The sequence below is a fragment of the Littorina saxatilis genome, linkage group LG3 (assembly GCF_037325665.1).
Source record: "Littorina saxatilis isolate snail1 linkage group LG3, US_GU_Lsax_2.0, whole genome shotgun sequence".
NCBI lineage: Eukaryota > Metazoa > Mollusca > Gastropoda > Littorinimorpha > Littorinidae > Littorina > Littorina saxatilis.
In genome coordinates, this window is record NC_090247.1 from 27,582,635 (window position 1) to 27,609,960 (window position 27,326).

The following is a 27,326-nucleotide window of genomic DNA, read 5'->3' on the forward strand; positions in this document are numbered from 1 at the left end:
CATTGTTGTCCGCAGATGGATTTTGTCATTAGAGTTGTTTCTAGTTAGATCAAGGTTTGGGCCAAAGGCGCGGTGCCATGTTTTGGGATTGATTACGACAGCGATGATTAAAGAAGGGATTTCAAACTATTTGGATGAACGTTATGGATAAATTGCATGGCTGGAGGGATGGGTGGACGGCTGTTTGAAGTGAATAATCGATTTGTCAGAGGCGTGGCTTTGTTTGTTTGAACAATGACTCATTGAAACTTCGGTTGAAGGTTGTATTTCTGCTTAGAGGTGTCCTCAAATTAAATTTTACCAATTAATGTTCTTGTTGTTGTTGTTTTTCTTGTTTTTGTTTTACTTGTTCTTGTTGTTCTTGTTTTTCTTGTTGTTCTTCTTGTTATTCCTCTTCTTTGTATTGTTGTTGTTGTTGTTGTTGTTGTTGTTGTTGTTGTTGTTGTTGTTGTTGTTGTTGTTGGTGTTGGTGTTGTTGTTGTTGCTGGTTTTGTTTATGTTTTTTTGCTCTCATCCCATCCCGGTTTCCACTTTTCTCTGTCTGTCCGTCTGTCTGTCTGTCCGTCTGTCTGTCTCGTTTCTCTCTCCTTTCCCCTCTCTCTCTACATCTCTGTCTCTCTCTCTTTCTCTAACCCTCATTTCGCTCCTCCCATCTTCCCACTCGCTGTCTCTCTGTCTCTGTCTGTCTCTCTCTGTCTGGCTCTCTCCCTCTTTCTCTCTCTCTCTCTCTCTCTCTCTCTCTCTCTCGCTCTCTCTCTCTCTTTCTTTCTCTCTCTCTCTCTTTCTTTCTCTCTCTCTCTCTCTCTCTCTCTCTCTCTCTCTCTCTCTCTCTCTCTCTCTCTCTCTCTCTCTCTCTGTACATTCCGCACTGCTCAATAAAAGAAAACACATCCCCTCACCGAAACCCAAATGTGGCTAACGCAATCCCAGAACAAATTAGATTCCGTTTCCTTTCCGTGATCTGTCCTGTTGTTCTTAAATTTGCATTAATATTGCGGCTGTAACTGTGCAAATATCTCCCAACGTCATGGAAACGGATGCAATCAAACTCAGAAAACAAATGGCGCCACTCTAAGGGAAACGTGCAAAGAGTGCAAGAAAAGGAGAGAAAAAAAATCGATGCAAATTTGCTTTAGTATTCAGGGCAGGACTTCAATGACAAACAGGAAACTACATTATGTATTAGTCGGAAGGGTGTCGAATGTTATATGAGTCTGGGAACTTTGGAAGGTTATGTTCCTGAAACCGAACTGAACTTCGTTTTCGACTGATGGGCGTGTCGTGTCGCGTGTTTAAACGTCATGGATTAGGAAGATGTCTGTTTCGGGTAAACAGAATATCTAAATAATGACTCGAGAAGATATGTTATTATCTTGCTCATTTCCTCTCGGTGAGGCAATGTAGAACAATGATTATCTGTAGGGCTTACTGTTACAGAGCGAGCCAGAAACTCAATCAGTTATACAAGGACATGAGCTTATTTCCAATGGCATACACATGAGAACTAGTTTGATACTTAAACATTTTGGTTGGTACTGTTCTACAATATTTTGAACAACATTTGTAAACGGTAAAAGTACTTTAATAAAGACCTTTCTCTTGTTTAAACAACACATTATTAACGGTTAACTAGTCATCACACACACACACACACACACACACACACACACACACACACACACACACACACAACCCAATCCCCCCAACACACACACACACATACACACACACACATACACACACACACACAAACAAACACACACCCACACACACACACACACACACACACACATATATATATATATATATATATATATATATATATAAATCCTAAAGCCTCCTTAGGTCGACCAATTGTCGACCTAAGGCCCCCATTTTACAACACTTTCGATTTAGGTCGACCGAAAATCGGTCGACCTAAGGTTTGGCCCCTTTTCTGCAATCCCATTGGACTGACAGCATCGACCCTATCGCTATCGAGAAGACAGTGCCCAAAGTGTCTTGTCTGTAAATGGCATCAATTTGGGATTTACCGTTTAGGAAAAAAATCAAAAAGTAATTTTGAGACTTATGTCGACCTTTGGAAAATGGGGTCTTTAGGGCAACTATGATAAATTGTCAAATATATTTTTATCTGAGAGTGTTCCTTGTAAAAAAAATGAGATTTGTGGGAATTTTGTTTTACTCGAAATAATGAAATACGTATCCCATTCGTGCTTCTTCTCGTTTTGCGAAACTTGTCTTTTGTGAAAAGATACACAATTCACACTATGAGCCATCACGGATCCATTGATCTTCAAATGGTTCGACCACAGTCAGACGAAATTTGACCTGCCGCCCTCATCGGAGATGTGAAAGGACGCCATTTTTTCTGATGTGCTCTGCTGGTAAACAACTTTTGATGACTTTATTTGATTGTTTTGCAATGTAAAATATATACGTAAGTAATTTGAAATACAATGCTGATCATAAGCCTGATTTTTACTTTCCACATCGCTCTCTCCACAACTCAGTCGAGTCAGTGCTGAGTGCTCTGATTCTGAACATTGTCGAAGCGACGAAGGTGAACTTTCTGCGCATCGATTTCTTTCGATGTAAGCTTAATTGTAAGCGTTTAGTCTACCAACCCGAAGAACACATTTGCAAATTCGAGTAAAATATGTCGTGTGAAAACGTTCAGAGTGCTGTGTTTCATTTGGGTCTATAGAGTATAGTTTCTCACTCTCAGGTCACAGTGCAGCGAGTGCTGAGCTGCATGCTGACTTGTCAGTGACACTGACTGTCACTATAATGTCAGTGTTACAGAAGTTCAGCCACTGGTCATGGAAAATTAAAGTGTATTTATTGGTAAGGGAATTTGATAAACTTTTATGGGTTGATCTATGAACACTCCAGATGAAAGTCTTTAAACCGAGTCAAAATTGATGTGAACAAAAACATTCATTACTACAAAATTCTTCAAGTTCAACCGAATAAAACAAAAACCAGCACCCCTTTGTCACATTTGTGTTGGGAACACACTGACCACTAGCAGTATCTGCAACTTGATAAGATGGTCACATGGGGGGGGGGGGGGGGGGGGGGGTGGACATGCACGTCTAGGCAACACAAAATCAGGGTTCCACACAGGCTCTGAGGTCAAGGGTATTCATACCCTTTCACCATAAAAGTAAAGGGTTTTCATACCCTTTCCTGATTGATCAAAGGGTATGGCATGTTGTCGGCGACTCTGTGTATTGCTTTGCTGTTTTACCAGGTTCTTGCATGTGCATGATGTCAATGTGTGCAGATTGCATTGTCAATTTGAGAGTGCTTTGAATAAAGGAAATAATTTATGACCATTGGGAAATGTCATATGTGTAAATTCTTGCTTGTAGCATTACAATAAGTGAATAACACCATTTATCTAATACAGGTCTATGATAACACTTAAACATTTACAGCAATTACCGCGGTATCAAAACACTAGTCAGAGGCTGAGAGCTTTCACAAAACGAACAAGTAAACTGGCTTGAAATTCTGAACAGTAAACTTTTATTAATAACCCAGAACCCAGCCACCAACTGACAATTATGAGTTTACCAGTGCAGTGCCACAGTTATTTTAAGAGTAGGTTGAAGACTCAGTTCTTCCCGTAGCTGGCTGCGACTTTCATGCTCGACGTGATGTGCTGTGCCCCAAAAGACATTCTTGTGCTGTGCTCTGTGAGAGGTGTTTTCTTTGTGCTTAATATTATTTTGTTCGACCTAGCTATTGATGTGTACATTGTTGTTAAACAGTTGTTTGTTTACCAGGGTTTGCTAGTGTGTGATAGGGTTCGTGTCCGTCTGAAGATGTTAGTTTCTTTGTTAGTCCTGTGTTGACAACTCTTCGACAAGCGCTTAGAACTGTACCCACGGAATACGCGCTATATAAGCTTCATATTGATTGATTGATTGATTTTCCCCCAAAATTCAGGGTAATGCTATGAAAAGTCAGTTCAGTTCCACAACAACAAGAATATTATTATGAGTATCAATAAGTTTGAAATTATTTGCCTGTTCAGTTGTTGGTTACAAATTAACAACACACCTATCAAGTGCCTGTTGAAATTCACATCTGCAACACACTTGTGACTGTGTCTCTCCACAACAACAGTTCAATCTAAGTTTCAACACACTAAAGCGTGGCATCATTGAAAGGGCGTTGCAACTGTATGGCTCTAATAATTATTACTCTGTAACTCAGTCTTTGGGTGAAGTCTTGGTGTTTTGTTTTGCAAGTCACAGCCACTGTCAACAGATTTCCTTAGTTTTCCTCATGGCTCCGTGCACTTGCAATGCCGCCCTTCCAGTGATGTCACGCTTTAGGTCAGTGCCTACGTGTTTAATCATCATTTTGTTAGGCCAGTCTCTCCACTGAGAGTCGGTTCCTTAGCTTTGACTTCCCCCGGTTCTGTTGACTAAAGCCTCTCTCACAGGGTACAGAAGTGATTGGAATGGTCAAGAGAATGTCACCAAGCATGCTAAAATCAGGTATCGCAAAAATGCAAACGTCAAAGTTCGTTGTTTTGGATCAACTGCAACAGGCTTTCTTGGTCGTGGCCTTTTCAAACACAAAGTCAGTGACAAAACTGATCGTCTGCAAACTTGCACGCTCGCGGTCTTCGCGGAACCAACAGAACCGAAAATAGCGGAGGGGAAGTAACTCTGGTCACGCTGACAGCGCCGACTTCCCGGAGACAGTAAAACACGTGTCGAGATCGCCGGTGAAGCTTTCCGAAATTAGTCTCCCGCGAAAAAAAAAACCAAAAAAACCTCGAGCGTCGCATAACCAGTCGTACCGTTTGTAAAACGATCAAAGTCATACCCTTTTGCCTTTCAAGTCGTACGTTATTATACCTCTTGGCAAAATAATTGTTACTTACCGACACCCTTTCAAAGAGCGTCTCGTACGTGATTTGGGGGGGGTCAGAGGGTATAATACCTCCAATTTTACGTGATGTGGAACCCTGCAAAATATGTTATTGTGTATGATTTTTTTTATCCAGATACTTGCGGCAAAAATGGACTACTACCCTCATTACACCAGAGGTAGGAGGATGTGTGGTCCTCATGGCTTTACGCAATAATTCAGGTAAGAAAAGCTAAGACAAAAACTTGCATGAATTATTTCCAGTTAATCAAAGTGACTACCTTAACCTTTAGCCTGCCCTTCAGAGCCAAAATGAAGTATTGCCAGTCATAGTATCATAATTATGACTGGCAATACTTCATTTTGGCTTTATTATGAGTGGACTTACTGCTGTTTGACTTTGGAGGGCAGAGCTAGAATGGACACTTTCCTTCGTCGCTTTGATGCGGATGTAATGCCTTCACTACGGTTCTTGCCAGACACAGCTTTTTGATCTGATGAGGCCCCCACCTGTTCAATTACACATTAAGTGATTAACATGCTTCCATTTGAAACTTCGAAGTCTTCATCGGGGATTGACGCCCGACAAAAGCTAATTGAAGCCCGACGGAGCGAAGCGACGGAGGGCTTCAATTACTTTAGACTTTGGGAGAGCGTCAATCCACGATGAAGACCGAGAAGTTTCAAATGGAAGCATGTTAATGTTATTGTAATTGAATGTCAGTGTTACAGAAGTTCAGCCACTGGTCATGGAAAATTAAAGTGTATTTATTGGTAAGGGAATTTGATAAACTTTTATGGGTTGATCTATGAACATTCCAGATGAAAGTCTTTAAACCGAGTCAAAATTGATGTGAACAAAAACATTCATTACTACAAAATTCTTCAAGTTCAACCTAATAAAACAAAAACCAGCACCCCTTTGTCACATTTGTGTTGGGAACACACTGACCACTAGCAATATCTGCAACTTGATAAGATGGTCACATGGGGGGGGGGGTGGGGGGGGTGGACATGCACGTTGAGGCAACACAAAATATTTTTTTGTGTATGCTTTTTTTTATCCAGATACTTGCGGCAAAAATGGACTACTACCCTCATTACACCAGAGGTAGGAGGATGAGTGGTCCTCATGGCTTTACGCAATAATTCAGGTAAGAAAAGCTAAGACAAAAACTTGCATGAATTATTTCCAGTTAATCAAAGTGACTACCTTTAGCCTGCCCTTCAAAGCCAAAAACCGGCACGGTTGGCCTAGTGGTAAGGCGTCCGCCCCGTGATCGGGAGGTCGTGGGTTCGAACCCCGGCCGGGTCATACCTAAGACTTTAAAATTGGCAATCTAGTGGCTGCTCCGCCTGGCGTCTGGCATTATGGGGTTAGTGCTAAGCCTGGTTGGTCCGGTGTCAGAATAATGTGACAGGGTGAGACATGAAGCCTGTGCTGCGACTTCTGTCTTGTGTGTGGCGCACGTTATATGTCAAAGCAGCACCGCCTTGATATGGCCCTTCGTGGTCGGCTGGGCGTTAAGCAAACAAACAAACAAAAATCAAAGCCAAAATGAAGTATTGCCAGTCATATTATCATAATTATGACTGGCAATACTTCATTTTGGCTTTATTATGAGTGGACTTACTGCTGTTTGACTTTGGAGGGCAGAGCTAGAATGGACACTTTCCTTCGTCGCTTTGATGCGGATGTAATGCCTTCACTACGGTTCTTGCCAGACACAGCTTTTTGATCTGATGAGGCCCCCACCTGTTCAGTTACACATTAAGTGATTAACATGCTTCCATTTGAAACTTCGAAGTCTTCATCGGGGACTGACGCCCGACAAAAGCTAATTGAAGCCCGACAGAGCGAAGCGACGGAGGGCTTCAATTACTATAGACTTTGGGAGGGCGTCAATCCACGATGAAGACCGAGAAGTTTCAAATGGAAGCATGTTAATGTTATTGTAATTGAATGTCAGTGTTACAGAAGTTCAGCCACTGGTCATGGAAAATTAAAGTGTATTTATTGGTAAGGGAATTTGATAAACTTTTATGGGTTGATCTATGAACATTCCAGATGAAAGTCTTTAAACCGAGTCAAAATTGATGTGAACAAAAAACATTCATTACTACAAAATTCTTCAAGTTCAACCTAATAAAACAAAAACCAGCACCCCTTTGTCACATTTGTGTTGGGAACACACTGACCACTAGCAATATCTGCAACTTGATAAGATGGTCACATGGGGGAGGGGGGGGGGTGGACATGCACGTTGAGGCAACACAAAATATTTTATTGTGTATGCTTTTTTTTATCCAGGTACTTGCGGCAAAAATGGACTACTACCCTCATTACACCAGAGGTAGGAGGATGAGTGGTCCTCATGGCTTTACGCAATAATTCAGGTAAGAAAAGCTAAGACAAAAACTTGCATGAATTATTTCCAGTTAATCAAAGTGACTACCTTTAGCCTGCCCTTCAAAGCCAAAAACCGGCACGGTTGGCCTAGTGGTAAGGCGTCCGCCCCGTGATCGGGAGGTCGTGGGTTCGAACCTCGGCCGGGTCATACCTAAGACTTTAAAATTGGCAATCTAGTGGCTGCTCCGCCTGGCGTCTGGCATTATGGGGTTAGTGCTAGGCCTGGTTGGTCCGGTGTCAGAATAATGTGACTGGGTGAGACATGAAGCCTGTGCTGCAACTTCTGTCTTGTGTGTGGCGCACGTTATATGTCAAAGCAGCACCGCCCTGATATGGCCCTTCGTGGTCGGCTGGGCGTTAAGCAAACATACAAACAAAAATCAAAGCCAAAATGAAGTATTGCCAGTCATATTATCATAATTATGACTGGCAATACTTCATTTTGGCTTTATTATGAGTGGACTTACTGCTGTTTGACTTTAGAGGGCAGAGCTAGAATGGACACTTTCCTTCGTCGCTTTGATGCGGATGTAATGCCTTCACTACGGTTCTTGCCAGACACAGCTTTTTGATCTGATGAGGCCCCCACCTGTTCAGTTACACATTAAGTGATTAACATGCTTCCATTTGAAACTTCGAAGTCTTCATCGGGGATTGACGCCCGACAAAAGCTAATTGAAGCCCGACGGAGCGAAGCGACGGAGGGCTTCAATTACTTTAGACTTTGGGAGAGCGTCAATCCACGATGAAGACCGAGAAGTTTCAAATGGAAGCATGTTAATGTTATTGTAATTGAATGTCAGTGTTACAGAAGTTCAGCCACTGGTCATGGAAAATTAAAGTGTATTTATTGGTAAGGGAATTTGATAAACTTTTATGGGTTGATCTATGAACATTCCAGATGAAAGTCTTTAAACCGAGTCAAAATTGATGTGAACAAAAACATTCATTACTACAAAATTCTTCAAGTTCAACCTAATAAAACAAAAACCAGCACCCCTTTGTCACATTTGTGTTGGGAACACACTGACCACTAGCAATATCTGCAACTTGATAAGATGGTCACATGGGGGGGGGGGTGGGGGGGGTGGACATGCACGTTGAGGCAACACAAAATATTTTTTTGTGTATGCTTTTTTTTATCCAGATACTTGCGGCAAAAATGGACTACTACCCTCATTACACCAGAGGTAGGAGGATGAGTGGTCCTCATGGCTTTACGCAATAATTCAGGTAAGAAAAGCTAAGACAAAAACTTGCATGAATTATTTCCAGTTAATCAAAGTGACTACCTTTAGCCTGCCCTTCAAAGCCAAAAACCGGCACGGTTGGCCTAGTGGTAAGGCGTCCGCCCCGTGATCGGGAGGTCGTGGGTTCGAACCCCGGCCGGGTCATACCTAAGACTTTAAAATTGGCAATCTAGTGGCTGCTCCGCCTGGCGTCTGGCATTATGGGGTTAGTGCTAAGCCTGGTTGGTCCGGTGTCAGAATAATGTGACAGGGTGAGACATGAAGCCTGTGCTGCGACTTCTGTCTTGTGTGTGGCGCACGTTATATGTCAAAGCAGCACCGCCTTGATATGGCCCTTCGTGGTCGGCTGGGCGTTAAGCAAACAAACAAACAAAAATCAAAGCCAAAATGAAGTATTGCCAGTCATATTATCATAATTATGACTGGCAATACTTCATTTTGGCTTTATTATGAGTGGACTTACTGCTGTTTGACTTTGGAGGGCAGAGCTAGAATGGACACTTTCCTTCGTCGCTTTGATGCGGATGTAATGCCTTCACTACGGTTCTTGCCAGACACAGCTTTTTGATCTGATGAGGCCCCCACCTGTTCAGTTACACATTAAGTGATTAACATGCTTCCATTTGAAACTTCGAAGTCTTCATCGGGGACTGACGCCCGACAAAAGCTAATTGAAGCCCGACAGAGCGAAGCGACGGAGGGCTTCAATTACTATAGACTTTGGGAGGGCGTCAATCCACGATGAAGACCGAGAAGTTTCAAATGGAAGCATGTTAATGTTATTGTAATTGAATGTCAGTGTTACAGAAGTTCAGCCACTGGTCATGGAAAATTAAAGTGTATTTATTGGTAAGGGAATTTGATAAACTTTTATGGGTTGATCTATGAACATTCCAGATGAAAGTCTTTAAACCGAGTCAAAATTGATGTGAACAAAAAACATTCATTACTACAAAATTCTTCAAGTTCAACCTAATAAAACAAAAACCAGCACCCCTTTGTCACATTTGTGTTGGGAACACACTGACCACTAGCAATATCTGCAACTTGATAAGATGGTCACATGGGGGAGGGGGGGGGGGTGGACATGCACGTTGAGGCAACACAAAATATTTTATTGTGTATGCTTTTTTTTATCCAGGTACTTGCGGCAAAAATGGACTACTACCCTCATTACACCAGAGGTAGGAGGATGAGTGGTCCTCATGGCTTTACGCAATAATTCGCAATAATTCAGGTAAGAAAAGCATGAATTATTTCCAGTTAATCAAAGTGACTACCTTTAGCCTGCCCTTCAAAGCCAAAAACCGGCACGGTTGGCCTAGTGGTAAGGCGTCCGCCCCGTGATCGGGAGGTCGTGGGTTCGAACCTCGGCCGGGTCATACCTAAGACTTTAAAATTGGCAATCTAGTGGCTGCTCCGCCTGGCGTCTGGCATTATGGGGTTAGTGCTAGGCCTGGTTGGTCCGGTGTCAGAATAATGTGACTGGGTGAGACATGAAGCCTGTGCTGCAACTTCTGTCTTGTGTGTGGCGCACGTTATATGTCAAAGCAGCACCGCCCTGATATGGCCCTTCGTGGTCGGCTGGGCGTTAAGCAAACATACAAACAAAAATCAAAGCCAAAATGAAGTATTGCCAGTCATATTATCATAATTATGACTGGCAATACTTCATTTTGGCTTTATTATGAGTGGACTTACTGCTGTTTGACTTTAGAGGGCAGAGCTAGAATGGACACTTTCCTTCGTCGCTTTGATGCGGATGTAATGCCTTCACTACGGTTCTTGCCAGACACAGCTTTTTGATCTGATGAGGCCCCCACCTGTTCAGTTACACATTAAGTGATTAACATGCTTCCATTTGAAACTTCGAAGTCTTCATCGGGGATTGACGCCCGACAAAAGCTAATTGAAGCCCGACGGAGCGAAGCGACGGAGGGCTTCAATTAGACTTTGGGAGGGCGTCAATCCACGATGAAGACCGAGAAGTTTCAAATGGAAGCATGTTAATGTTATTGTAATTGAATCTGACGACAATCTCTTTCCTGCTTTCATGCGGTTGTAAACAGACAGAATTGGTTCTGTTCTGTTCACACACTACTTTCAGTCCACCTACCTGCAAGGGTCAAGTCCCAAGAAATGTCTCTGTATTCCTATCGTATCACTCTGCTCCTGTTTTGTTTTCTTTCACACACATTTTCCCTTCTTTTTTGACGGGTTTCTGGACAGCAAACTCTAAAACAAATTCTTTTCATCACAAAAGCGATCTTTGGAATTGACTGACGTAGTCCGGAAGAATTCATGCATTAACTTACGTCACGTACTCAACGTCATCACTTCGCATACCTTATGGTCTCGGTATTTCGTTGGCCTTCATATTTCCTACTTGTAAAATGACCCTCAAAGCTAACCGAGACTAGTTGAGGCTGTATCAATACGCCTCGCCAGCAGGTTGTTAATGGATTTTTTAGCGAGTGGTTATCGACAATTGTAATACAATCAAGTTTGCGTTTTAATGAAACAGATCCTGTGATTGGTCAGAATGTCCCAACTCATTACAAATTACCGGTGACTAATTGTCGATAGCCACTAGCTAAAAAATTCATTAACAACCTGCTCCGCACACTCGTGAATTACCAAGAGGCTGCAAATACCCACTCGTGGTTTATTTTCCACTAATCAACTCGTGGTCATTGTTTAAGCTCTATTTAATGACCGGTAATTTTTAATGAGTTGGGGCATTCTGACCAATCACAGGATCTGTTTCATTAAAACGCAAACTTGATTGAATTACAATTAACATTAACCAGAAAAGCCTTTTAACATATGATAATTATAAGAATAACTAGAAAATTGTTTGCCATTTGAAGAATATTCATACCATAAGACTAAATTGTTGAAAAGTGTCAAATGTACTGAAAGTAGATGGCTTTGTCAACTGACCATAAATACAATTGGTTCTTGTGCCTGTTGTATAGGAGCACCTGAAAGAGAAGGAACAATGGAACAGAAAGTACCAGCAGGAGGTCGACAGTCTGTCATTCCGCAACTAGCAGCTGTCCAAACGAGTTGTGGTACTGCAAGAGGAGCTGGAGGCCGTCGAGTCACAGAAGAAAAAACACAAGGTTGGCACATTTCTTTAAAGCAGTAAAGCGGTAATCAAGACACCAGCATTGACTTGACAGATACAGATTTCCTCTTCGTTGAATAGGGTTGAAGGCATGGCTATCATATTCCTTGGTGGTGGCAATTCCGTTCAATATGTTTTTGTAACGTCGTGAAATATATACTTTTCCCATAAAACTGAAAGCTTAGTGTTACTGCGACTTCATTTTATCATACTTATTTTCATAGTGTGGCATTTTTCGGTTCTCGTCTTTGTTTTGCCAATACATTAACCTTTACTTTAATTGTTTAAAGTTTTAACAAAAACTTACAATGGTAGGAACCCAAGAAAAAGTCCACCCCTCTGCTTTTTGAATGTAATCTATACCTGACTAAGTTTCAAATGTACATTAGTATTAGATAGGCCATGAAGCCTGTAAATGCCCCTTCTTGATCTTGTGATCATTTTATTGCTATTTATAGTACAGAAAAGGGAACCCGTAAGATTTTGCCATATTTTGTACTCTTGATTTTCTAAATTACGATTGATACGGTCTGTGGAAAAAAAGAGAAATAATTCCTAGACTTCTTGAGTTTCTACTTTCGGTTCACTCAGTTAGTGTAAAAAAACAACCTGTTACTATGGCCATTTTGAATCTCGTATGAAGTGACTAAACGAGATCAGTTGCGTTGATCAGCTCAAAGCGTGGAAAGCTCAATTTTTATCATGCAAAAACAACAACAAAGAGGTGGATCCTCAGCAGGAGCAAAGAAAAAGGCTGTTCGGGAACAGGAATTCCTTTCAACGTATGTTTTCCAAGTTTGACATCGATAGACACTGCATGTCAAAGCTAGACTCATAGGGATCCTGAAATTGACAACACCAAGAAAAGCCGCTGCCAGCATGAGGAGCATCACAGACTTTGTCTTTTGCAAAAGATCTACCCGAGGAACAGGGTGCAGTACATGCCAAAGCGATGTTATCCGAGCTGATAGTGAAAATGAATTTGTCATTGAGCACAGCAGATGTGATTTTACAAGCTGTCAAAAGTGTGTTTCCTGTCTTAAACATCGCGCAGAAGTCTAAGTGTTCCTGCAAGAAGGCTACAGCAATGATGAAACAGATGTCTAATGACATTAGGTCTTCTCTTAAAGAAAAAATCAACAAAGATTTCCATCTTTTTTTTTTATCAATGACGGTGTGTGCAGCATGTTTGAAATGAATGATTAAAAGTTATGTGGAGTACTCTCATTTTTCTGAAAATGCACGTAGCTTTTTTTTTGTTAAACTCCATGGCAAAATTGAGGTCCCAAGGTCTGTATTACAATATATATATATATGCAACACATGCTTCTGTCAGTTAAAAGATATGATTTGTTTTTTATCAGCCTCATCTGGAGATGTACTGGTACCTCAGGCCTCATCTGGAGATGTACCAGTATTGCCAGCCTCATTTGGAGATGTACAAGTATTGCCAGCCTCGTCTGGAGATGTACTAGTATCACAAGCCTTATCTGGAGATGTACCAGTATCACCAGCCTCATCTGGAGATGTACCGCCATCACCAGCCTCATCTGGAGATTTACCAGTATCACCAGCCTTATCTGGATATGTACCAGTTTCACCAGTCTTATCTGGACATGTACCAGTATCACCAGCCTCATCTGGAGATGTACCGCTATCACCAGCCTTATCTGGAGATGTACTGATACCACCAACCTCATCTGGAGATGTACCGCTATCACCAGCCTTATCTGGAAATGTACCGATACCACCAGCCTCATCTGGAGATGTACCGCTATCACCAGCCTCATCTGGAGATGTACCGCTATCATCAGCCTCATCTGGAGATGTACCGCTATCACCAGTCTTATCTGGAAATGTACCGATACCACCAGCCTCATCTGGAAATGTACCGATACCACCAGCCTTATCTGGAGATGTACTGATACCACCAGCCTCATCTGGAGATGTACCGCTACCAAAAGCCTCATCTGGAAATGTACCGATACCACCAGCCTCATTTGGAGATGAACAGGTACGAAAAGCATTGTGATTTTGAACTTACTCACGGGTTACCTCCATTATGAAATTGACCGTTTTTGTTTGTTTATTTGTTGCTTAACGTCCAGCCGACTACGCAGAGCCATATCAGGACGAAAATTGACCGCTTTTATTTTTTAAACTTTCCAGGAAATGGGATTTAGCCACCTCTAGGTCGATGTTGTCAGTCTAATGAAATTGGAGAAAAGGCACCAATGGGTGGCCGAGTGGTAACGCACTTGCGCTCGGAAGTGAGTTCGACCCTGTGTCGGGGCGTTAGCAATTTTCTCCCCCCTTTCCTAACCTAGGTGGTGGGTTCAAGTGCTAGTCTTTCGGATGAGACGAAAAACCGAGGTCCCTTCGTGTACACTACATTGGGGTGTGCACGTTAAAGATCCCACGATTGACAAAAGGGTCTTTCCTGGCAAAATTGTATAGCCATAGATTAAAAAAATGTCCACCAAAATACCCGTGTGACTTTGAATAATAGGCCGTGAACAGTAGGATATGCGCCGAAATGGCTGCGATCTGCTGGTCGATGTGAATGCGTGATGTATTGTGTAAAAAAATCCATCTCACACGGCGCCTTGAGTCCGAGTCTGGAGATACGCGCGCGATATAAGACTTCATATAACCCATACTTGTCGGTCGCCCTATGCCTAAGTGGAATGTTTTGTATAATGGGAGCTTTAGGGCAACATTTGGCTTTAACACACACACACGTACATATATAGATTGGTTGAATTTAGAATAAAAAGAAAGTATGTAAAAGTCACAACATTCTTACACGTACTCGCATTCACTACCAAGAAACTGTTAATTTTTAGGATAGTTGGACATTAACTACAGTACCTGTGTAATCCAGAAAAACACACAAGATAAGCACATAATTGAGGCAAGTCAGGACCATTATGATGATCTGTGTCAAAAGCATCACATTTATTTTAACACGAATATTTATTGGACCATAGTGGCCGAGTGGGCTGCTTGCAGTCTCACTCAATGACAAAGTTAAGCAATGCCGAGCCTAGCCAAGTACTTGGATAAGTGACTGTCTGAGTTGTACACTGCTGTTAACTTGACCCCTCATGGAGGGCGGTGTCTCACTACTCTTTGGGATGAGATTTTAAAGGGAGGTCTATTCAGTATTCTGAGTACATATATGCACTCAAAATCAAGCTTGGACTTGATCCTGACGCCAATGTCCAACTCGGGTCAATGCAACCTGCAGAAACACACCCAGCATGCATCATAGTCTCAGAATAATCAAAATGATGATTGTGGAGACTCAACGAAAGGCAGGTGTGCTAAGCTGCCATAGTATTATGGGAAATGATTCTATTGTTATTGCAAATTTGTCTGGAAGCATGTGTCGACATAAGCTTGTATGTCTGCTTGATAGAGAATGGGATCTGGGTTGTCAGTAAAATGAAATTTGAGATTTTAAAAGAATCACCAAACCTTAGGGCGACAAAATATAAGTTGAAAGTATTGTACAATTGGAGCTTTACCTTTAGGACGACATTTGGTTGACCTAACTCCCCTATAGGATTTAACACAATATATATATATATGTTATAATTTTGGTTGCCCTAATCAAAAGTATTGTATAATGGGAGCTTTAGGGCGACATTTGGCGAATTGGATCTGGGTTGTTACTAAAATGACATTTTACTTTTTTGAGATTTTTTTTTTATACACGTTTTTATTGAGTCACTTGAGAAAAAGTGACTCTATGTAATCGGTCAGTGTTAGTCTGTCCGGCCGGCCGTCCGGCCGGCCGTCCGTAGACACCACCTTAACGTTGGACTTTTCTCGGAAACTATCAAAGCGATCGGGCTCATATTTTGTTTAGTCGTGACCTCCAATGACCTCTACACTTTAACGATGGTTTCGTTGACCTTTGACCTTTTTCAAGGTCACAGGTCAGCGTCAAAGGAAAAATTAGACATTTTATATCTTTGACAAAGTTCATCGGATGTGATTGAAACTTTGTAGGATTATTCTTTACATCAAAGTATTTACATCTGTAGCCTTTTACGAACGTTATCAGAAAAACAAGGGAGATAACTAGCCTTTTCTGTTCGGCAACACACAACTTAACGTTGGGCTTTTCTCGGAAACTATAAAAGTGACCGGGCTCAAATTTTATGTGAACGTGACTCATTGTGTTGTGAATAGCAATTTCTTCCTGTCCATCTGATGCCTCATATAATATTCAGAACTGCGAAAGTGACTCGATCGAGCGTTTGCTCTTCTTGTTTCTTCTTGGTACACGACATCAACATCAGACAGCAACACTTTTTTTTAGATTTGAAAGGAAGCACCAAACCTTAGGGCGAAAAAAATATGTGAAAGTATTGTACAATAGGAGCTTTAGGATGACATTTGGTCGACCTAGCTCCCCTGTGGGATTTAAAGGCAGAGTAAGCCTCCCGTAAACCATCACAGATGCGGTCAGGCTTTTACACACAGTACAAACACCATTTCCTTTAAACACTCACCAATTGAGAACATCCTAGGTGCCCTCCGTAAAGAGCGAACAATTTTCAAAGAATTTATTTTTGCGTGGTTTATCTTACCCCTGAGCCATCGTGAACCCGTGTGATCCAGTTCACAATGCAGTCGTCATAGTTAGTCATTTGAATGCGACTCGACGTGAGCTTATCTACAATAGCACGTTTTTTTTATGCACGAAACAACGGCTGTGGTTCACAAGAACTCTCGCGATGGCTTTTGACTGTTGAGAGGAACGGCGATTTGCACTGATAAACCGGCCGTCGTCTGCTACGACCCTTGCGTGACCCTGCTTCCGGGCTTTTCTTTTTTTTAAACTTTCACAACTTCGAATTGTTCTGATCTTGTCTTGATGAAAAACGAATTCTTTTATGATTAAAGAATGTTTGTGTAACAAGCTGTCAATTTATTATTTAGATTTTAAAAGTTAGGTCTAGCGCAAAAACGAGGCGCCGTTGTTGTTAACGGAACAAGTCTACGAAAATAAATTCTTTGAAAATGTCTCACGCTCGACAGAAAGCAGCCAGGATGTTCCCGTTCGGTGAGCGTTCAAATGGAAGTATGCTTGTACTGTATTTAGACGCTCGGGGAGCTCTGTGATGGTTTACGGGAGGCTTACTGTGCCTTTAACACACATGCATATATATATATATATATATGTTATAATTTTGGTCGCCCTAATCAAAAGTATTGTATAATGGGAGCGTTAGGGCGACATTTGGCGAATTGGATCTGGGTTGTTACTAAAAAAAAATGACATATTACTTTTTTGAGAATTTTATTTTTTCAGTTTTTTTTTTTTTTATACACGTTTTTATTTCTTTTTGGTACACGACATCAACATCAGACAACAACACTTTTTTGAGATTTGAAAGGAAGTACCAAACCTTAGGGCGAAAGAAAATACGTTGAAAGTATTGTACAATAGGAGCTTTAGGATGACATTTGGTCGATCGACCTAGCTCCCCTGTGGGATTTAACACACACGCATGTATATATATATGTTAAAAATGGTGTGAATGTGATCATACTTTCTCCAAGTCCTTTTTCAAAAATTGACCCGATATTCCGATCTACTTACAAATACCTTTTGGGGTTTAAATTGTGATGTTTTAGTTTAAATAAAAGTTCCACATGATTCTATGCTCCGCCTTGCAAGAGACATCACATTAACTTAACTGTGAATATTTTGTTTTAGGATGAAGACTACTGTCAGGAGAGTGATTTTGATTCTGATAGCACACCTTCTTCCTGCGATTACCCTATGCTGTCACCACCTGCACAAAGGAAGAAAACTTGCCAAGGTAAAAGTCAATGAAAGAAACTGTGAGAAGTAGTAACTCACTGACTGCGACAATTCATGGTTGACCAATTTACTTAAAATTCAGCTTTCCTGAGCCAGAAACCACAACTTGGTCTATAGTTCAGGACATTTCCTAGTCGAGTTGCAATCAATTATTGTACTATCAAGGAAACAGTTTCTTGTGTAAAGAATTTAACATGCTATACGGTGTTGTTGCCAGGCCTCGGTCTTTTGTCTGTGACGCATTCCTTTCTGATTTGACGCATTGGACCTAGCCTTGTCCGGTCGATGGACCGATAGTTTTTACGTTTTGGTGGTCAACTGACCGATACATATTCGTACAAGGCGGACAAGGTCTGCAATGAATGGAATGGGAGTTGCAAAGTCGGAAAACAAACCCCGATCGAAATGCTCATGTTTGCTACGAGTGAAAAATGCACTCGGTGCCGACTCTGTGTTTGTCGTCATTGACTCTGTGTTTGTCGTCTTTGACACTCGAGGCTGCGTTTACGGAAATACCCGTTCCAGCCGGTGTACCTAATTATCGAAAACGGCGCAAACAGCGGAAATTTCATCAATATAATATTACGGCATGGTAATTTGGACCTATTGTTTTTTTAAAGTCAGGACATTTGGACTTATTGGTTTTTTTTAGGGAGGTCCAAATGACCTATTGTTTTCTTAGGCTGGCAACAACACTGGCTATACTTTTTCCCACATAAAAAAGACTTGTGCCCATTGTGATATGTACATTGTACTTGTTTGACAGGCATGGTTACAACAAGTCAGCAAAGTCTGGTTTTCTCGATGGCTGGTTGGCACCCCGTTGCCTTGGCACCTCAAGCAATGATGTTGCCAGCGCAGTCTGTGTCTCGTCTTACGTCTCCCAACAATGTCCAGCTTCCCACCGACCTTACTGTCCTTCAGCAGCAGCTCAGGACTACAGGTATGTTATTCTTCAGCGTGTGGCATCACCGTATTTGATCTTTTACCCTTGTTAAATGCTTCTCATTCAAGTCACTGCACAGCAGAACATGCATGAACTTTTAAAACCAGCTCGCTGCACAATTGTTAAGTACCTATTTTATGAAGCAACTGCTTGTTTGCGAAAATGAGTGTGCCTGCATCAATACTACGTGTTTATCACTAAATCAGTGACTGATTAGACCGTCCTTCCGGAGGGTGAAATGAATAGGCTAAAGTTGCTGATGCGACCCCCATTCATATTTCACACTGTCAGACTGTACGGTAGGCTACGGTTCATGTTGGTTGATAAATATTGGCTTCAAATTGGTACCCTTGAAAATGACAGAAGGCCGCCTTACAATTCTTAAACTTCTTGAGTTTCTACTTTTGTGACATGACGTGACCGAGTTTTGTATGAAGTGAAGAAACGAGATCAGTTGTATTGATCTGTTCAAAGCGTGGAAAGCTCAATTTCCATCAGGCAAAAACAACAACAAAGAGGTGGATCCTCAGCTGGGCCAAAGAAAAAGGCGGTTCGGGAACAGGAATTCCTTTCAAAGTATGTGTCAGTAAAAAGATGACCTGATTTTTTTTCATCAGCCTCATCTGGAGATGTACCGCTACCACCAGCCTCATCTGGAGATGTACCGCTACCACCAGCCTCATCTGGAGATGTACCGATAAAACCAGCCTCTTCTGGAGATGAACAGGTACGAAAAGCCTTGCGATTTGAACTAACTCACGGGTTACCTACTTCCTGAATTTGACTCTCCGGATGACTTTTTTAACTTTTCACAGGAAATGGGAATTGGGCCCCGCCACACCCCCCCCCCCCCCCCCCCCCCCCCGGGGGTAATTATTGTCAGTCCAATGGAAGCACAAATACTATGGTCATCCTAAGTGGAAAGTAGTGTATAATGGGATCTTTAGGGCGACATTTGGTCGACTTAACTCCCCTGTAAGCTTTAACACATACACATGTATATTGGTTGAATTTAGAATAAAAAGAAAGTATGTAAAAGGCACAACATTCTTACACGTACTTGCATTCACCACCAAGAAACTGTTAATTTTTAGGATAGTTGGACATTAACTACGGTACCTGTGTAATCCAGAAAAACACACAAGATAAGCACATAAATGAGGCAAGTCAGGACCATTATGATGATCTGTGTCAAAAGCATCACATTTATTTTAACACGAATATTTATTGGACCATAGTGGCCGAGTGGGCGGCTTGCAGTCTCACTCAATGACAAAGTTAAGCAATGCCGAGCCTAGGCAGTACTTGGATAAGTGACTGTCTGAGTTGTACACTGCTGTTAACTTGACCCCACATGGAGGGCGGTGTCTCACTACTCTTTGGGATGAGATTTTAAACTGAGGTCTATTCAGTATTCTGAGTACATATGCCCTCAAAATCATGCTTGGACTTGATCCTGACGCCAATGTCCAACTCGGGTCAATGCAACCCGCAGAAACACACCCAGCATGCATCATAGTCTCAGAATAATCAGAATGATGATTGTGGAGACTCAAGGAAAGGCAGGTGTACTAAGCTGCCATGGTATTATGGGAAAAGGTTCTATTGTTATTGCAAATTTGTCTGGAAGCATGTGTCGACATTAGCTTGTATGTCTGCTTGATAGGCAATGTGATCTGGGTTGTCAGTAAAAATGAAATTTGAGATTTGAAAAGAATCACCAAACCTTAGGGCGACAGAATATAAGTTGAAAGTATTGTACAATTGGAGCTTTAGGACGACATTTGGTCGACCTAGCTCCCCTGTAGGATTTAGCACAATATATGTTATATTTTTGGTCGCCCTAATCAAAAGTATTGTATAATGGGAGCTTTAGGGCGACATTTGGTGAATTGGATCTGGGTTGTCACTAAAATGACATTTGAGATTTGAAAGGAAGCACCAAACCTTAGGGCGAAAGAAAATACATTGAAAGTATTGTACAATTGCTGAATTGGAGCTTTAGGATGACATATGTTCGACCTAGCTCCCCTGTGGAATTTGACACACACGCATATTATATATACTGTTCAAAAAAAGAAACGCATAGTTGCTACTTGCCAAATTTGTTTTATTTTTCGAAAAAAATAACAGAAAATCCAATATTTAGATTATTTGTTTGAATTTTGGTATGGACACAGTTGAATGCACACACAGTTCATTTGCATCTTCAAATCAATCAGTCAATCAATACGATTGGGTGCCGAGGCTGTCAAGTCAGTAGGGGGTGTGACTGCCTTGAGCAGCAACAACTGCCCGGCACCTTCTGGGCATGGACTGGATCAGATGCCGGATATCTTGCTGTGGGATGGTGTCCCACTCCTCCTGAAGTGCCTGCAATAGATCGCGGTGATTTGCTGGCGCTTCTTCTTGCCTGCGCACACGTCTGTCCAATTCATCCCAGAGGTGTTCTATCGGGTTCATGTCTGGCGACATGGATGGCCAGGGAAGCACCTGGACATGGTGGTCGGTGAGGAACTGGGTGGTGAGTCGTGCTGTGTGCGGGCGAGCGTTGTCCTGCTGGAATATGGCATCCTGGTCAGCCAGAAGAGGAAGGGCGTGTGGGCGCAGAATTTCCTCCACGTATCGCTGGGCAGTTATGCGCCCTTGGACGTGCACCAGGGTGCTCCTTCCAGCGGTATTGATCGCCCCCACACCATGACGCCTCCACCACCATGAATGGGTGCCTCATCCACACAGTTGGGCGCGTAACGTTCGTTTACTCTCCGGTAGACCCTCCTCCGACCATCATGTCGCTGGAGCAGGAAGTAGGACTCGTCGCTGAACCACACGTGTCTCCAGTGATTCCGGACGGTCCAGCGAAGGTGCTGGTTGCCCCACTGCACTCGGTTCTGGCGATGGCGGCGGGTGAGGACAGCTCCTCTGTGAGGTCTGCGAGCTCTCAAACCAGCTTTATGCAGGCGGTACTGCACGGTCTGGTCCGATAATCGGTGTGGCCCGGGGAGAGCCTGGACAGAAGATGAGGCCGACAGGAAACGATTCCGGAGGTGGCGGAGCCGTATGAAACGGTCCTGAGCAGCAGTTGTCGCCCTTGGTCTTCCCGCTCGTGGCAAGTCAGCAACGGAGCCAGTGGCTTGAAACCTGACCCACAGTCTACTGATGGTGCCCTGGGACACGTGGAAGTGCCTGGCGATTGCACTTTGACTTTGGCCTGCTTGTAAACGACCCAATGCAATTTGGCGGTCTTCTCTGCTCAATCGGGCCATCTTTCGTCGCTGAATTGTCGTCTGATTTCTTTGTGGCGAACAATCCGCTTTTATGGGTTTTGGAAGACATGGTGAGAGCTCAATATTCCCCGAGTTTCACGAGATTACACTGAAGCATGACGAGTGGTCATGCCAAATGAGCAATTTTGACATTGTAGCCACTGATAACGCATGCGTCACGTGCAGAGCTCACTTGTGGCAATGGACGAAAGGTCGACGACCAGATAAACATTTTCTGCAGTTTGGTGGATATCCTTGTAGCCATATAACTAAATTAACCAAATATTACAAGCTATGCGTTTCTTTTTTTGAACAGTATATATATGATAATGTCAAAAATGGTGTGAATGTGTTCATACTTTCTCCAAGTCCTTTTACTGAAAAGGACCTTTGACTCGATATTCCGATCTACTTACGCATACTCTTTGGGGTTTACATTGTGATGTTTAAATAAAAGTTCCACATGATTCTATGCTCCGCCTTGCAAGAGACATCACATTAACTTAACTGTGAATATTTTGTTTTAGGATGAAGACTTATACCGTCCGGAGAGTGATTTTGATTCTGATAGCACACCTTCTTCCTGCGATTACCCTATGCTGTCACCACCTGCACAAAGGAAGAAAACTTGCCAAGGTAAAAGTCAATGAAAGAAACTGTGAGAAGTAGTAACTCACTCACTGCGACAACTCATGGATGACCAATTTACTTAACTCATGGATGACCAATTTACTTAAGATTCAACTCTCCTGAGCCAGAAACCACAACTTGGTCTATAGTTCAGGACATTTCCTAGTCAAGTTGCAATCATTTATTGTACTATCAAGGAAACAGTTTCTTGTGTAAAGAATTTAACATGCTATACAGTGTTCTTGCCAGGCCTTGGTCTTCGGTCTCTGACGCATTCCTTTCTGATTTGACGCATTGGACCTAGCCTTGTCCGGTCGATGGACCGATAGTTTTTACGTTTTGGTGGTCAACTGACCGATACATATTCGTACAAGGCGGACAAGGTCTGCAATGAATGGAATGGGAGTTGCAAAGTCGGAAAACAAACCCCGATCGAAATGCTCATGTTTGCTACGAGTGAAAAATGCACTCGGTGCCGACTCTGTGTTTGTCGTCATTGACTCTGTGTTTGTCGTCATTGACACTCGAGGCTGCGTTTACGGAAATACCCGTTCCAGCCGGTGTACCTAATTATCGAAAACGGCGCAAACAGCGGAAATTTCATCAATATAATACTACGGCATGGTAATTTGGACCTATTGTTTTTTTAAAGCCAGGACATTTGGACTTATTGGTTTTTTTTTAGGGAGGTCCAAATGACCTATTGTCTTCTTAGGCTGGCAACAACACTGGCTATACTTTTTCCCACATAAAACAGACTTGTGCCCATTGTGATATACATTGTACTTGTTTGACAGGCATGGTTACAACAAGTCAGCAAAGTCTGGTTTTCTCGATGGCTGGTTGGCACCCCGTTGCCTTGGCACCTCAAGCAATGATGTTGCCAGCGCAGTCTGTGTCTCGTCTTACGTCTCCCAACAATGTCCAGCTTCCCACCGACCTTACTGTCCTTCAGCAGCAGCTCAGGACTCCAGGTATGTTATTCTTCAGCGTGTGGCATCACCGTATTTGATCTTTTACCCTTGTTAAATGCTTCTCATTCAAGTCACTGCACAGCAGAACATGCATGCACTTTTAAAACCAGCTTGCTGCACAATTGTTAAGTACCTATTTTATGAAGCAACTGCTTGTTTGCGAAAATGAGTGTGCCTGCATCGATACTACGTGTTTATCACTAAATCAGTGTCTGATAAGACCGTCCATCCGGAGGGTGAAATGAATAGGCTAAAGTTGCTGATGCGACCCTCATTCACATTTCACACTGTTAGACTGTACGGTAGGCTACGGTTCATGTTGGTTAATAAATATTGGCTTCAAATTGGTACCCTTGAAAATGACAGAAGGCCGCCTTACAATTCTTAAACTTCTTGAGTTTCTACTTTTGTGACATGACGTGGCGAGTCTCGTATGAAGTGACGAAACGAGATCAGTTGTATTGATCTGTTCAAAGCGTGGAAAGCTCAATTTCCATCATGTAAAAACAACAACAAAGAAAAAGGCGGTTCGTGAACAGGAATTCCTTTCAAAGTTTGTGTCAGTAAAAAGATGACCTGATTTATTTCTCATCAGCCTCATCTGGAGATGTACCGCTACCACCAGCCTCATCTGGAGATGTACCGCTACCACCAGCCTCATCTGGAGATGTACCGCTACCACCAGCCTCATTTGGAGATGTACCGATAAAACCAGCCTCATCTGGAGATGACAGGTACGAAAAGCCTCGCGATTTGAACTAACTCACGGGTTACCTACTTCCTGAATTTGACTCTCCGGATGACTTTTTAACTTTATAAGCCTGTGATTAAGGTGACCCACAAACTGTTACCAGACACTCCCTGGACTTATATTAAGCCTAGTGCAGAACCGCGCGAGGTGACATGTGACTCATTTCGTGGTGGAGGGTCACATTTTAAGGATTTTTTGCATTTTACTTCAGTATCTGTGTAATCCAGAAAAGACACAAGATAAGCGCATAATTGAGGAGAGTCGGGACCATTATGATGATCTGTGTCAAAAGCACATTGAACACGACTATTAATGGGACCATAGTGGCCGAGTGGGCGACTTGCAGTCTCACTCTATGACAAAGTTAAGCAATTTGAGATTTAAATAGAAGCACCAAACCTTAGGGCGACTGAAAATAAGAAAAGTATTGCATGATTAGAGCTTTAGGACGACATTTGATCAACCTAGGTCCCCTGTTGAATTTAAAGGCACACGCAGCTTCCCGTAAACCATCACAGACACTGTCAGGCTTTTACACACAGTACAAACACCCTTGCATTTCAACACTCACCACTTGAGAACATCGTAGGTGCCCTCCGAAAAGAGCGAGCACTTATGAACGAATTTATTTTTGCGTGGCCAGCCGGATTGTCTGATCAGACAATGGGATGGCTCGTTTTGGCGCTAGACCTAACTTATACTAATAAATTGACAGCTTGTTACACAAATATTCTTAAATAATTCTTTTTTCATTAAGACAAAATCAGTAAAACTCGAAGATTTTAAAGTTTAAAAACTAGCCCTGAAGCGTGTCCTGCAAAACGTGTTTCTCGTAGCAGACGAATGTTCAGCATGTCGCCAGTTTCTTTGAACGGTCAGCCGACACCATTCACTTCGTGTGACTCGCAGCCATTTGTTGCGTTTTAGATAACGAGCCATGGCAGATACAGCGAGTCGCATTGAAATCAAGGACTGACTACTAAATTGTGAGAAAAAAAAGGAAAGTAGATCACATGGGTTCACGATGGCTCAGGGGTTAGATTAACCACGAAAACAGGTGTGTGGTTTACTCGAGCTAAACAAAAAAACTGTGTCATTTAATGCTATTCACTAAATGCTATTGCAAGTGTGTTCGATAAGGTTAGAACTGCTTTTTCATGAAAAGATTTGAATCGTTCTGTAAACCATTTGGGACGGACTGGGGCTTTAACACACACGCATTACAAGTCAAATAGTGTGAATGTGATAATTTTTTCTCCTTCCTCCAAGTACTTTTAGTTTTACTCAAAAGGACCTATGACCAGATTTCCAGATCTACTGACAAATACGTTTTGAGCTTTCATTTGTGATGTTTAGATAAAAAAAAAAAAAAGAGTTTCACATGATGGCATGTTCCGCCTTGCCAGAGACATCACTATAACTTAACTGTGAATATTTTGTTTTAGGATGAAGACTACAGTTACGATCCGGAGAGTGATTCTGATTCTGATGGCACACCTTTTTCAAGCTACATGTACTACTACTCAATGCTGTCACCACCTGCAAAAAGGAAGAAAACATGCCAAGGTAAAAGTCCGTGAAAGAAACTGAGAAGTAGTGACTCTATGACTGCAACCTTTCATGATTTGCCAATTTACCTAAAATTCAGCTTTCCTGAGCCAGAAGCAAGACTTGTCTATAGACTATAGTTCAGGACATTTGCATATGCAGTTGCAATCAACTAGTGTACTATCAAGAAAACAGTTTCGTGTGGACAGAATTGTACATGCTCTACATTTTCCCATCTTTGTTAAAACATTAAGTCAAAATTTGACTAAATGTAAAAAACATCAATTTTGAAAACAACACTGGACAGCAATTAAAAATAGCATTCACCAAAACTGGCAACATGGTCTCAAAAGCTTCCTCACCTCATGTCTGACACATGCATGCACACACACACACACACAAACACACACACACACACACACACATACACACACACATACACACAACACACACCACACACACGCATCTCTGCCTTATGCAGCTTCATTTGTTTCTAAGGAAAATGCTGGGAGTCCATGGTTTCCAGGGAAATTGTATATTTGTGAAACACGTTATTCACCAGTCTTGCAAAGACCAGGCAAAAGTTACTAAATGTTCAGTTAAGCTGCTGCAACATTCCCCCATTTTGAAATTTTTACCATGCTCCTTTTTGTTGTGAACATAAAGATCTGAACCTGGGCTTTTATTTCCAGGAAGCGATCACTTTTCATAATCGTTGATATTGGTTTGGTTATGCCTAATATGATCACATGGTTATTCTTCAAGAAGCGTTGTTCAGTTTTCATTTTTTTCTTGGGTAGAGCTGCTTTGATCTTTGAAAACTTTGTAATAGGATTTTTTGCATATTTTGTTTTTTTCAGAAATACCAGACAAACACGATGTACTGCCACCTGCCTCAAACGGACTGCCACCTGCCTCAGATGAGCTGCCACTGCCTCAAATGGACTGACACCTGCCTCAGACGGACTGCCAAACATTTCTTCCAAGAAACCGAAACGACCTTGCCTATATTGTGGCCAATTTCAAAGTGTGCTCATCAGACACTTACAAAGAAAACATTCTAATGAAGTAAGGGTTGCTGCAGCCATGAAGCTGCCTGCTTGTTCTAATGCGCAACTTGATTGTGGGCAGGCTTACCCTTTTTAAAATCAAAAAACAAGAAAGGTAGGTTGTTGGAACGTTTGTTATTGGATTTACATTAACATAAAACGTTTTAAGAGAAACAGCCTTCCTTCTGTATGTTTTTGCTCATTGAACACCTTTGATTTCACCAACTCTTTTTTCTTCTGTCACTGAGCTCTGACCGGTACGGTGGCCTAGTGGTAAGGCGTCCGCCCCGTGATCGGGAGGTCGTGGGTTCGAACCCCGGCCGGGTCATACCTAAGACTTTAAAATTGGCAATCTAGTGGGCTGCTCCGCCTGTCGTCTGGCATTATGGGGTTAGTGCTACGACTGGTTGGTCCGGTGTCAGAATAATCAGAATAATGTGGACTGGGGAGACATGAAGCCTGTCTGCGACTCGTCTTGCGTGTGGCGCATGTTATATGTCAAAGCAGCACCGCCCTGATATGGCCCTTCGTGGTAAAACGCTGGCAGTTTCTTTGTTTTTGGATTTTACCCTTAACGCAAGAATGGATGGGAACCAGCCAGACTGACACTGTGTGAATGGCAAGAAGCAGAAAGCAA

At 42.2% G+C, this 27,326-nt stretch overlaps 1 protein-coding gene across 1 annotated transcript; it reads left to right on the plus strand.

The window, feature by feature from the left end:
- Window positions 1–8,444: 8,444 nt before the first annotated feature.
- Window positions 8,445–26,856, plus strand: LOC138962044 (uncharacterized). The gene is made up of 11 exons (XM_070333736.1): window positions 8,445–8,536; window positions 11,532–11,678; window positions 13,048–13,697; window positions 17,418–17,523; window positions 18,292–18,468; window positions 19,089–19,198; window positions 22,265–22,373; window positions 23,165–23,341; window positions 23,937–24,075; window positions 25,538–25,658; window positions 26,501–26,856. The coding sequence occupies exons 1-11, from the start codon at window positions 8,515–8,517 to the stop codon at window positions 26,702–26,704; spliced, it is 1,962 nt and encodes a 653-aa protein (XP_070189837.1). The 5' UTR covers window positions 8,445–8,514; the 3' UTR covers window positions 26,705–26,856.
- The last annotated feature ends 470 nt before the right edge of the window (window positions 26,857–27,326 follow it).

Coding starts and splice junctions, on each gene's coding strand:
- LOC138962044 (XM_070333736.1), top strand. CDS start 8,515: ATGGCTTTACGCAATAATTCAG. Junction 11,679..13,047: donor CACAGAAGAAAAAACACAAG/GTTGGCACATTT, acceptor GTTTTTTATCAG/CCTCATCTGGAGATGTACTG. Junction 25,659..26,500: donor AAGGAAGAAAACATGCCAAG/GTAAAAGTCCGT, acceptor TGTTTTTTTCAG/AAATACCAGACAAACACGAT.